General features: G+C 56.4%; 1 protein-coding gene across 1 annotated transcript; it reads left to right on the top strand.

Annotated features, from left to right (window-relative positions):
* Positions 1 to 737: 737 nt before the first annotated feature.
* Positions 738 to 13,144, top strand: LOC144678010 (integrin beta-7-like; the record flags this gene model as incomplete). The annotated part of the gene is made up of 6 exons (XM_078537942.1): positions 738 to 943; positions 2,639 to 2,859; positions 4,698 to 4,917; positions 6,156 to 6,340; positions 7,776 to 7,939; positions 11,819 to 13,144. Coding segments are annotated over 6 exons (1,062 nt in total), but the record flags the coding sequence as incomplete, so codon positions are not given.
* Between the last annotated feature and the right edge of the window lie 301 nt (positions 13,145 to 13,445).

Genomic DNA, 13,445 nt, shown 5'->3' with positions numbered 1-13,445 from the left:
TCCTTGGCACTGACTGGTCTCTCATTGGCACTGACCAGTCTCATATTGGCACTGACCAGTCTCTCCTTGGCACTGACTGGTCTTTCATTGGCACTGACCAGTCTCTCATTGGCACTGACTGGTTTCTCATTGGCACTGACCGGTCTCTCATTGGCACTGACTGGTCTCATTGACACTGACCGGCCTCTCATTGGCACTGACACCGGCCTCTCATTAGCACTGACCAGTTAGCACTGACCTCTCTCTCCTTGGCACTGACCAGTTGGCACTGACCTGTCTCGAGTTGGCACTGACCTGTCTCTCATTGGCACTGACTGGCCTCTCATTGGCACTGACCAGTTGGCACTGACCGGTCTCTCGTTGGCACTGACTAGCCTCTCATTGGCACTGACCAGCCTCTCGTTGGCACTGACCAGTCTATCATTGGCACTGACCAGTTGGCACTGACCGGTCTCTCGTTGGCACTGACTAGCCTCTCATTGGCACTGACCAGCCTCTCGTTGGCACTGACTGGTCTCTCATTGGCACTGACCAGTCTCATATTGGCACTGACCAGTCTCTCCTTGGCACTGACTGGTCTTTCATTGGCACTGACCGGTCTCTCATTGGCACTGACCGGTCTCTCGTTGGCACTGACCAGTCTCTCCTTGGCACTGACTGGTCTTTCATTGGCACTGACCAGTCTCTCATTGGCACTGACCAGTTGGCACTGACCGGGCTCTTGCTGTTTGTCCTAGGTCAGGTTCACGGTGACGGTCTCAGCCTTGGCCTCGAGCTGCTCCTGGTCTCAGAAGGAGTTTGAGCTGCGGGTTTTGGGATTCACGGAGAAGCTGGAGGTCCAGGTGGAGACGGTTTGCGACTGTGAGTGCGGAGACGGTGGGATCGAGAGTGACGACATGTACTGTAGCCACGGCAACGGCACATTCAGCTGTGGACAGTGCAGGTAAAACAATGGTATGGTACAACCCGGGGAAGGGTGGGACACTGACCTAGAGGAGGGGGTGGGGGGGATCAGACACAGGGGAGGAGGGGGCTGGACTGACCCAGGGGAGGGGGGGGAAACTAGCTCAGGGAGGGGTTGAAGGTGGTGACTGACCTAGGAGAGGGGGGAACTGACCAAGGGGAGGGAGGGGGCAAAGGGGGCAATTGACCTAGGGGAGGGGACGAGGGGGGGAGAGCTGACCCAGGGGGAGGCCTGACTCGAGAGGGGTGGGGGGGCCTTTTTTAGGGGAAGGGTATGACTGGCTCAGGAGAAGGAGGGTCAACTGACCCAGGGAGGCAGCACATGGGTGCAAATGACCCTGGGGGAGAGGGGGAAACGACCCAGCGGTGGGAGGGTGGGTAAGATGAACCGGAGTGGGGGAGGGGGGTATGGACTGACCTGTGGTGAGGAAGGTGGGAGGGGAGGAGCTGACCTGGAGTGGTGGGTGGGGGGGCGGTGGTAAAGGGTTGGGGGGAGGTCAGTGGCTGGATTAGCCTCTTGCGCCAAGTGGAATTGACAACAACCTGGGATTGGGAATGATCTGGGATTGGGATCGATCCGTGATTGCGATCGATCCGGGATTGCGATCGATCTGGGATTGCGATCGATCTGGGAATGGGATCGATCTGGGAATGGGATCGATCTGGGTATGGGAATAATCTGGGATTGGAATAGATCTGGGATCAGGGGCCGTGTGAGATCAGGGTCGATCTGGGAATGGGATCAATCTGGGAATGGGATCAATCTGGGAATGGGATCGATCTGGGAATGGGATCGATATGGGATTGGGATCGATCTGGGAATGGGATCGATCTGGGATTGGGATCGATCTGGGAATGGGATCGATCTGGGAATGGGATCGATCTGGGTATGGGAACAATCTGGGATTGGAATAGATCTGGGATCAGGGGCCGTGTGAGATCAGGGTCGATCTGGGAATGGGATCAATCTGGGAATGGGATCAATCTGGAATTAGGATCAATCTGGAATTGGGATCAATCTGGGATTGGGATCGATCTGAGAATGGGATCGATCTAGGGATGGAATCGATCTGGGATTGGGGTCGATCTGGGATTGTGATCGATTCTGGGATTATGATCGATCTGGGAATGGGATCGATCTTGGAATGGGATCAATCTGGAATTGGGATCGATCTAGGATTGGGATAGGACTGGGATCAGGGTTGATCTGGGATTGAGATCAATCTAGGATTGGGATAGGACTGGGATCAAGGTTGATCTGGGATTGGGATCGATCTGTGAATGGGATCAATCTGGAATTGGGATCGATCTGGGATTGGGATCGATCTGGGATCGGTTCGATCCATGGCTGGGGTCGATCAAGGGTTGTGTTGATCTGGGATCGGGTCAATGTGGGATGGGGATCGTTCTGGGATCGGGTCAATGTGGGATGGGGATCGTTCTGGGATCGGGTCAATGTGGGATGAGGATCGTTCTGGGATCGGGTCAATGTGGGATGAGGATCGTTCTGGGATCGGGTCAATGTGGGATGGGGATCGTTCTGGGATCGGGTCAATGTGGGATGGGGATCTAGAGGAGTGGTCTGAGCTTCCTGAGTTAACTCGAACCCTAACTCTGTCTCTCTCTCTCTCTCTCCCCCACCCCCCTCGAACATCCCCCCCCCAACGCCCTGCAGCTGCAATCCTGGATACTTGGGAAAGGCTTGCGAGTGTTCCCAGGGGAATTCGGGGGTGCGGGACCTGAGTGGGCAGTGCCGCAAGGAAGAGGGGTCAGCTCTGTGTGGGGGCCGAGGTCACTGCCTGTGTGGCGTGTGCGTCTGTAACCATCAGCTCCGAGGACAGTTCTGCGAGTGTGATGACCACAGCTGTACCAGACACAACAACAAACTGTGCAGCGGTGAGACCCTCTGTCAGGGCCAGGGGTCTGAGGGAGGGAGGGAGGGAGGGAGAGAGAGAGGGGTGGATGGGGGCGCTGGGCGGTGGGGAAGGAGGGGCAGTCAGAACGAGAGTTGTCCATCAGGAACTACCCCACCCTGTCCATCGCCAATGGAGCTACAACACTGGCATCTACCCGGCGATGTGGAAAACTGCCCAGGTATGTCCTGTCCACAAGAAGCAGGACAAATCCAACCCGGCCAATTCCCGCCCCATCAGTCTACTCTCCATCATCAGTAAAGTAATGGAAGGGGACATCAACAGTGCTATCAAGCAGCACTTGCTTAGCAATAACCTGCTCACTGACACCCAGTTTGAGTTCTGCCAGGGCCACTCAGCTCCTGACCTCATTACAGCCTTGGTTCAAACATGGACAAAAGAGCTGAACTCCCGAGGTGAGGTGAGAGTGACTGCTCTTGACATCGAGGCAGCATTTGACCGAGTGTGGCATCAAGGATCCCTAGCAAAACTGGAGTCACTGGGAATCAGGGGGAAAACTCTCCGCTGGTTGGAGTCATACCCAGCACAAAGGAAGATGGTTGTGGTTGTTGGAGGTCAGTCATCTCAGCTCCAGGACATCACTGCAGGAGTTCCTCAGAGTTAGTGTCCTCGGCCCAACCATCTTCAGCCGCTTCATCAATGACCTTCCTTCCATCATAAGGTCAGAAGTGGGGATGTTCACTGATGATTGCACAATGTTCAGCACCATTCACGACTCCTCAGATACTGAAGCAGCCCCGAGTCCAAATGCAGCAAGACCCGGACAATATCCAGACTCGGAGCTAACAAATGGCAAGTAACATTCGCACCACACAAGTGACAAGCAATGAACATCTCCAACAAGAGAGAATCCAACCATCTTGACCTTGACCTTCAATGGCATCACCATCACTGAATCCCCCACCATGAACATCCTGGGGGTTACCATTGACCAGAAACTGAACTGGGACCAGCCATGTAAACACTGTGGCTACAAGAGCAGGTCAGAGGCTGGGAATCCTGCGGAGAGTCACTCACCTCCTGACTCCCCCAAAGCCTGTCCACCATCTACAAGGCACAAGTCAGGAGTGTGATGGAACACTCCCCACTTGCCTGGATGAGTGCGGCTCCCACAACACTCGAGAAGCTCGACACCGTCCAGGACAAAGCAGCCCCCGCTCGATGGGACACCCCATCCACCAACATTCCCTCCCTCCACCACCACCACCGACGCACAGGGGCAGCAGTGTGTGTACCATCTACAAGATGCACTGCAGCAACTCGCCAAGGGCTCCTTCGACAGCGCCGCCCAAACCCACCACCTCTACCATCTAGAAGGACGAGGGCAGCAGACACACGGGGAACACCACCACCTGCAAGCTCCCCCTCCCGAGCCACTCACCATCCCGACTTGGGAATATATCGACCGTTCCTTCACTGTCGCCGGGTCAAAATCCTGGAACTCCCTCCCTAACAGCGCTGTGGGTGTACCTACACCACACGGACAAAATCCTGGAACTCCCTCCCTAACAGCGCCGTGGGTGTACCTACACCACACGGGAACTGCAGCGGTTCAAGAAGGGGGCTCACCACCCCCACCTTCTCAAGGGGCAATTAGGGATGGGCAATAAATGCTGGGCCCAGCCCAGTGATACCCACACCCCGTGTATTAATAAGAAAATGTATCCTGGCTTTGGGGCAATTGCAATGTTCATAACGCTCCAAACTTTTCTCTCTCTCCCTCCGTCTCCCTCTCATTTCTCCTCCCCTTCCCTCCCGAACTCTCTCGTCCATTCTCTGTCTCGCTGCCATCCTCTGCAGGTAATGGAAAGTGTTCCTGTGGTAAGTGTCAGTGCACCCCAAACTACACAGGAGAAGCCTGTCAATGCTCCACGTTAAACAGCACCTGCCTAGTTCCAGAGGGTCCGGTCTGCAGTGGACATGGGAAATGTCAATGTAACCGGTGCGAGTGTGAGTCCGGGTACCAAGGACCAACCTGCGAGATCTGTGTGACCTGTCCCACAGAATGTGAGCAATTCAAGTAAGTCACAGCGCAGTGTAGAGGGAGCTTTACTCTGTATCTAACCCCGTGCTGTACCTGTCCTGGGAGTGTTTGATGGGGACAGTGTAGAGGGAGCTTTACTCTGTATCTAACCCCGTGCTGTACCTGTCCTGGGAGTGTTTGATGGTGACGGTGTAGAGGGAGATTTACTCTGTATCTAACCCCGTGCTGTACCTGTCCTGGGAGTGTTTGATGGGGACGGTGTAGAGGGAGCTTTACTCTGTATCTAACCCCGTGCTGTACCTGTCCTGGGAGTGTTTGATGGGGACGGTGTAGAGGGAGCTTTACTCTGTATCTAACCCCGTGCTGTACCTGTCCTGGGAGTGTTTGATGGGGACGGTGTAGAGGGAGCTTTACTCTGTATCTAACCCCGTGCTGTACCTGTCCTGGGAGTGTTTGATGGGGACGGTGTAGAGGGAGCTTTACTCTGTATCTAACCCCGTGCTGTACATGTCCTGGGAGGGTTTGATGGGGACGGTGTAGAGGGAGCTTTACTCTGTATCTAACCCCGTGCTGTACCTGTCCTGGGAGTGTTTGATGGGGACGGTGTAGAGGGAGCTTTACTCTGTATCTAACCCCGTGCTGTACCTGTCCTGGGAGTGTTTGATGGGGACGGTGTAGAGGGAGCTTTACTCTGTATCTAACCCCGTGCTGTACCTGTCCTGGGAGTGTTTGATGGGGACGGTGTAGAGGGAGCTTTACTCTGTATCTAACCCCGTGCTGTACCTGTCCTGGGAGTGTTTGATGGGGACGGTGTAGAGGGAGCTTTACTCTGTATCTAACCCCGTGCTGTACCTGTCCTGGGAGTGTTTGATGGGGACGGTGTAGAGGGAGCTTTACTCTGTATCTAACCCCGTGCTGTACCTGTCCTGGGAGTGTTTGATGGGGATGGTGTAGAGGGAGCTTTACTCTGTATCTAACCCCGTGCTGTACCTGTCCTGGGAGTGTTTGATGGGGACAGTGTAGAGGGAGCTTTACTCTGTATCTAACCCCGTGCTGTACCTGTCCTGGGAGTGTTTGATGGGGACGGTGTAGAGGGAGCTTTACTCTGTATCTAACCCCGTGCTGTACCTGTCCTGGGAGTGTTTGATGGGGACGGTGTAGAGGGAGCTTTACTCTGTATCTAACCCCGTGCTGTACCTGTCCTGGGAGTGTTTGATGGGGACGGTGTAGAGGGAGCTTTACTCTGTATCTAACCCCGTGCTGTTCCTCCACAGAGGCTGCGCCGAGTGCTCTGCCCGCCAGTCCTGTGACTCCCAGTGCGCGGGCATCACGGTGCAAATGGTTCAGAAGTTTCTGGAAGGCACCCAGCCCTGCACCGAGAGAGCTAGCGACGGGGAGCTGGTTGAGTTTGTGGTGCTGTGGGCTAAGCCCGGGATTTCGCTGCACGTTCGTGAGAGAGGCAAGTGAGGGGGGGGGTCGGCGATCTCTCGGATGGGGAGAGTGGGGGCGGCGGAGGGGGGGGAGGTGAATGGAGGGTTGGGGAAGCTGGGAGGGGGGCTAGATTCCCCCTTCTCCAGGTCCCCTGTACCCCACCTGAGGGTCAATTGCAGACCCATCGACTGTCTCAGCTCAGCTGTGGTTGTGTGGGACGCGCGCCTGGCGATTAGCGCACAGCAAGCTCCCACCACCAGCAACATGATGTGTGGCGCTCCCTCGGCACTGACCCTCCGACAGTGCGGCGCTCCCTCAGCACTGACCCTCCGACAGTGCGGCGCTCCCTCGGCACTGACCCTCCGACAGTGCGGCGCTCCCTCGGCACTGACCCTCCCACAGTGCGGCGCTCCCTCGGCACTGACCCTCCCACAGTGCGGTGCTCCCTCAGCGCTGACCCTCCGACAGTGCGGTGCTCCCTCGGCGCTGACCCTCCGACAGTGCGGTGCTCCCTCGGCACTGACCCTCCGACAGTGCGGCGCTCCCTCAGCGCTGACCCTCCCACAGTGCGGTGCTCCCTCAGCACTGACCCTCCGACAGTGCGGCGCTCCCTCAGCACTGACCCTCCGACAGTGCGGCGCTCCCTCAGCACTGACCCTCCGACAGTGCGGCGCTCCCTCAGCACTGACCCTCCGACAGTGCGGCGCTCCCTCAGCGCTGACCCTCCCACAGTGCGGTGCTCCCTCAGCACTGACCCTCCGACAGTGCGGCGCTCCCTCAGCACTGACCCTCCGACAGTGCGGCGCTCCCTCAGCACTGACCCTCCGACAGTGCGGCGCTCCCTCAGCACTGACCCTCCGACAGTGCGGTGCTCCCTCAGCACCGACACTCCGACAGTGCGGCGCTCCCTCAGCACTGACCCTCCGACAGTGCGGCTCCCGTCAGCGCTGACCCTCCGACAGTGTCTTCCTTATGTGTGACTATTTTCTATTTAACAATGTGTAAGACTGATGATGAGAATGGTCATTTTTACTGAGTTATAGCTGTCGATAAGTTAACCCGTCGACACCGTTAACTTGCTGAGTGTCCTCTGGCCCTGGTCGCCACCTTCCTCTGATCCAACCGAGGCCCCTTTGGTGCCACCTGGTTGCCGCCAGCTGCAATTGTGACGTCGCGTGACTCGTTGACATGGCACGATCCTCATTACAAATGTTTACATAGGCCGCCAGCTGCGATTGTGACGTCGCGTGACTCGTTGACATGGCACGATCCTCATTACAAATGTTTACATAGGCCGCCAGCTGCAATTGTGACGTCGCGTGACTCGTTGACATGGCACGATCCTCATTACAAATGTTTACATAGGTCACGGGGTGAGGGCGAGTCACAACCTTTCAGTTTTTGAACGGTTTCCTTTCTCTCCCTCTCTATCCCCCCCCCACCGTTTCCTTCTCTCCGTTCAGCCCCGTTGAGTGACAAGAGTTTTATCATCATCGTCTCAGTGATGGCGGGAATCGTTTTGATCGGCCTGGTGTCTCTCGTCATCTGGCGGGGGCTGCTCCAACTGTATGATCGGCGGGAGTACCACCGCTTTGAGAAAGAGAAACAGAACGCACGCTGGAATGAGGTGAGAGGGCCGGACGGGCTGTGGTCTACGCCTGGGTTGACCTCTGACGGGGGTTGCACTGGATGAGGGTGCAGAGGAGATTCACCAGGATGTTGCCTGTGATGAAACATTTAAGTTATGAAGAGAGGTCGGATAGACTTGGGTTGTTTTCGTTGGAGCAGAGAAGACTGAGGGGTGATCTGATCGAGGTGGACAAGATGATGAGGGGCATGGACAGGGTGGATAGGGAGCAGCTGTTCCCCTTAGTTGAAGGGTCAGTCACGAGGGGGCATAAGTTCAAGGTGAGGGGCAGGAGGTTTAGGGGGGGGATGTGAGGAAGAACTTTTTTACCCAGATGGTGGTGAGGGTCTGGAATGCGCTGCCTGGGAGGGTGGTGGAGGCGGGTTAGCCTCACATCCTTTAAAAAGTACCTGGATGAGCACTTGGCACCTCATAACATTCAAGGCTATGGGGCCAAGTGCTGGGTCAATGGGATTAGGGAGGTAGGTCAGGTGTTTCTCACGTGTCGGGTGCAGAATCGATGGGCCGAAGGGCCTCTCTTCTGGCACTGTGTGATTCTGTGCGATTTTGAGATCTGCAAATCAACCCAGCACCTGTGAATCCGGGGGGCTGGATACAGAGCAGGAGAGCCAACAGCAATCTGCATTTATATAGCGCCTGACACCAAATAGAACATTGCCGACTCAAATCCCAGGAGCGACGACTGAAGACCAAAACGCAGGAGGAGATATTCGGGACAGGGCAGCGAATACCTCCGACAGACCGGTCACTTTTAAGGGGTGTCTTAACATTGGGGAAAGAGAGAGAGAAGGGGAGAGAGAATCGGAGTGTGGGAGAAGGAGGGAGAGAGAGAATCAGAGTGAAAAGGGTGGGGAGAGAGAGTAGGAAGAGTTGTAGGGGCTGGAGGAGGTTACAGAGATAGGGAGGTTTGTAGGGGCTGGAGGAGGTTACAGATATAGGGAGCGTTGTAGGGGCTGGAGGAGGTTACAGAGATAGGGATGGGTGTAGGGGCTGGAGGAGGTTACAGAGATAGAGAGGGGTGTAGGGGCTGGAGGAAGTTACAGAGACAGGGACGGGTGTAGGGGGCTGGAGGAGGTTACAGAGATAGGGAGGGGTGTAGGGGCTGGAGGAGGTTACAAAGATAGGGAGGGTGTAGGGGCTGAAGGAGGTTACAGAGATAGGGAGGGTTGTAGGGGCTGGAGGAGGTTACAGAGATAGGGAGGGTTGTAGGGGCTGGAGGAAGTTACAGAGACAGGGAGGGGTGTAGGGGCTGGAGGAGGTTACAAAGATAGGGAGGGGTGTAGGGGCTGGAGGAGGTTACAGAGATAGGGAGGGTTGTAGGGGCTGGAGGAGGTTACAGAGATAGGGAGGGTTGTAGGGGCTGGAGGAGGTTACAGAGATAGGGAGGTTTGTAAGTGCTGGAGGAGGTTACAGAGATAGGGAGGGGTGTAGGGGCTGGAGGAGGTTACAGAGATAGGGAGGGGTGTAGGGGCTGGAGGAGGTTACAGAGATAGGGAGGGTTGTAGGGGCTGGAGGAGGTTACAGAGATAGGGAGGGGTGTAGAGGCAGGAGGAGTTTACAGAGATAGGGAGGGGTTATAGGGGCTGAAGGAGGTTACAGAGGTAGAGAGGGTTGTAGGGACTGGAGGAGGTTACAGAGATAGGGTGGGGTGTAGGGGGCTGGAGGAGGTTACAGAGATAGGGAGGGGTGTCGGGTGCTGGAGGAGGTTACAGAGACAGGGAGGGGTGTAGGGGCTGGAGGTGGTTACAGAGACAGGGAGGGTTGTAGGGGGCTGGAGGAGGTTACAGAGATAGGGAGGGGTGTCGGGGCTGGAGGAGGTTACAGAGATAGGGAGGGGTGTCGGGGCTGGAGGAGGTTACAGAGATAGGGAGGGGTGTCGGGTGCTGGAGGAGGTTACAGAGACAGGGAGGGGTGTAGGGGCTGGAGGTGGTTACAGAGACAGGGAGGGTTGTAGGGGGCTGGAGGAGGTTACAGAGATAGGGAGGGGTGTCGGGGCTGGAGGAGGTTACAGAGATAGGGAGGGGTGTCGGGGCTGGAGGAGGTTACAGAGATAGGGAGGGGTGTCGGGTGCTGGAGGAGGTTACAGAGACAGGGAGGGGTGTAGGGGCTGGAGGTGGTTACAGAGACAGGGAGGGTTGTAGGGGGCTGGAGGAGGTTACAGAGATAGGGAGGGTTGTAGGGAGCTGGAGGAGGTTACAGAGATAGGGAGGGGTGTCGGGGCTGGAGAAGGTTACTGAGAGAGGTGGTGAATGAGGGTGTGAATGTTAAGACGGAGGTGTTGCTGGACTGGGAGGCAGTGCGGGTCAGCGAGCGCGGGGTGAGGGTGGGTGATGGGTGAACGGGACTCGGTGGGAGTCCGGACACACGGGAGGGTCAGGACGGGCTGAGGTTTGCGGAGACGGGAGGCCGGGCCGGGGAGAGCGTTTGGAACGGCCGAGCGGGCAGGGGAGCACGGGCGAGGGTTTCCGCAGCCGATGAGCTGAGGCGGGTGCCGGGCTGGGGCGAGCTTACTGAGCTGGGGGATCGGTGGCGTTAGAGATGGTGAGGTTCCGGGTATTGGAGCCTCGGCTCGGGGTCAAGTACGAGTCACGGGTTTGCGAAGAGACTGGACCAGGCTATTTCTCCATTGTCCTCGACCCCACAATCTTCAGCCGCTTCATCAATGACCTTCCCTCCATCATAAGGTCAGAAGTGGGGATGTTCGCTGATGATTGCACAATGTTCAGCACCATTCGCGACTCCTCAGATAGTGAAGCAGCCCCGTGTCCAAATGCAGCAAGACCTGGATAATATCCAGACTCGGGGCTGACCAGTGGCAAGTAACATTCGTGCCACACACACAAGTGCCAGGCAATGACCATCTCCAACAAGAGAGAATCCAACCATCTCCCCTTGACATTCAATGGCATTACCATCGCTGAATCCCCCCCACTATCAACATCCTGGGGGTTACCATTGACCAGAAACTGAACTGGACCAGGCATATAAACACTGTGGCTACAAGAGCAGGTCAGAGGCTGGGAATCCTGCGGAGAGTCACTCACCTCCTGACTCCCCCAAAGCCTGTCCACCATCTACAAGCCACAAGTCAGGAGTGTGATGGGACACTCCCCACTTGCCTGGATGAGTGCGGCTCCCACAACACTCGAGAAGCTCGACACCGTCCAGGACAAGGCAGCCCCCGCTCGATGGGGCTCCCCATCCACCGACATTCACTTCCTCCACCACCACCACCGACGCACAGGGGCAGCAGTGTGTGTACCATCTACAAGATGCACTGCAGCAACTCGCCAAGGGCTCCTTCGACAGCGCCGCCCAAACCCACCACCTCTACCGTCTAGAAGGACGAGGGCAGCAGACGCACGGGGAACACCACCACCTGCAAGTTCCCCTCCCGAGCCACTCACCATCCCGACTTGGGAATATATCGGCCGTTCCTTCACTGTCGCCGGGTCAGAACCCTGGAACTCCCTCCCTAACAGCGCCGTGGGTGTACCTACACCACACGGACAAAATCCTGGAACTCCCTCCCTAACAGCGCCGTGGGTGTACCTACACCACACGGACAAAATCCTGGAACTCCCTCCCTAACAGCGCCGTGGGTGTACCTACACCACACGGACAAAATCCTGGAACTCCCTCCCTAACAGCGCCGTGGGTGTACCTACACCACACGGGGACTGCAGCGGCTCAAGAAGGCGGCTCACCACCCACCCACCTTCTCAAGGGGCAGTTAGGGACGGACAATAAATGCTGGGCCCAGCCCAGAGATGCCCACATGCCTTCAATGAATAAAAAAAACCCACTATCATCCTTCTGACTCCTTCTCTCTCTCTCTCTCTCTCTCCGATTGTCCAGGCAGGAAACCCCCTCTTTAAGAGTGCCACCACCACTGTGGTCAACCCCCAGTACTTGGAGGAATGAAGCTGCTAATGGACCTGCCAAACCGTCACGGGCGAGAGGAGGTGAACTGGGGACATCCGAGTGGACACCAGAGATCCATCGATGGAGGGGAGGCGAGGGTGGGGGTGGGGTGGGTTAGCAGGGAGGGAGTGGGGAAGGGGCTGGGGTTGGGGTGGGAGGGTCAGGCTGCAGTGTTGTTGGGAACCAGCCAGGGGTCAGTGGGGGGGAGATGGGGCACAAAGGGATGGGGATGGGGATGGGGATGGGGAGCGATGGCGGGCAGACCATGGGGAGTTGGATAAGACTGGCCAGCGATCCCCTTCACATCGGACTCATGGGGACCAGGGCAAGGGCAGTGTCACTCACTCCGTCCACACTCGGAGGCTGGACAAGCGAGTGGAAGGAGCTGGTCAGAAACCTCCCAGCCCCTTCGGCCAGTCCTCCGGCCCCATGTCCGACACAGGCCCGATTACTGTCACGCTCGGTTATTTATTTAAAACTATTACGGCCGCAATGTCATTCCAATTCTCTCCCACAACTCCAAACGTTCGGCAGGGACGGTGTAGAGGGAGCTTTACTCTGTACCTAACCCCGTGCTGTACCTGTCCTGGGAGTGTTTGATGGGGACGGTGTAGAGGGAGCTTTACTCTGTATCTAACCCCGTGCTGTACCTGTCCTGGGAGTGTTTGATGGGGACGGTGTAGAGGGAGCTTTACTCTGTATCTAACCCCGTGCTGTACCTGTCCTGGGAGTGTTTGATGGGGATAGTGTAGAGGGAGCTTTACTCTGTATCTAACCCCGTGCTGTACCTGTCCTGGGAGTGTTTGATGGGGATAGTGTAGAGGGAGCTTTACTCTGTATCTAACCCCGTGCTGTACCTGTCCTGGGAGTGTTTGATGGGGACAGTGTAGAGGGAGCTTTACTCTGTATCTAACCCCGTGCTGTACCTGTCCTGGGAGTGTTTGATGGGGACAGTGTAGAGGGAGCTTTACTCTGTATCTAACCCCGTGCTGTACCTGTCCTGGGAGTGTTTGATGGGGACGGTGTAGAGGGAGCTTTACTCTGTATCTAACCCCGTGCTGTACCTGTCCTGGGAGTGTTTGATGGGGATATTTCCTGTTACCAGTCTCTAGTTGGGCTGACATGACCTGATGTGACACTCACCCTGAAACTGAAAGGGACAATTTAGTTTGTCAGTGTTTGTGAAGGAAACTGTAATGATGCCCAAACGTGTTCTGTGCTGAATTAACTCTCGTAATAAACTCATGCGGAGAAGATGTTAAATTCTGTGTGTGTTGGAGTTACTGCGCAGATTGGATTCGACACTGTCGGGTGTCACCGGGCACCTCGATGGTGCGGGTGGAACCCAGCGCTTGTGACCACTGACCCTGCACATGAAACGCCCAGCGGGAGTGTGAATAAGAGACAATGTGAATGTTGCTGTTGTGAATCACATCGTCGCCTCCCTCTGCACATCCTGATCGAACCCTGTCAGATGGACAGTGAGGTTGGCACATCACCCAACATCTCTCTCTCTCTCCGTATCGAAGATCCTCTCCGCCAAGGGGCTGCTTACGTCTGG

The sequence above is a fragment of the Cetorhinus maximus genome, unplaced genomic scaffold, assembly GCF_964194155.1.
Source record: "Cetorhinus maximus unplaced genomic scaffold, sCetMax3.hap1.1 HAP1_SCAFFOLD_3417, whole genome shotgun sequence".
In the NCBI taxonomy this organism is placed as follows: domain Eukaryota; kingdom Metazoa; phylum Chordata; class Chondrichthyes; order Lamniformes; family Cetorhinidae; genus Cetorhinus; species Cetorhinus maximus.
The sequence above is the reverse complement of the archived record's forward strand: the minus strand, read 5'-3'. Positions and strand labels throughout refer to the sequence as shown.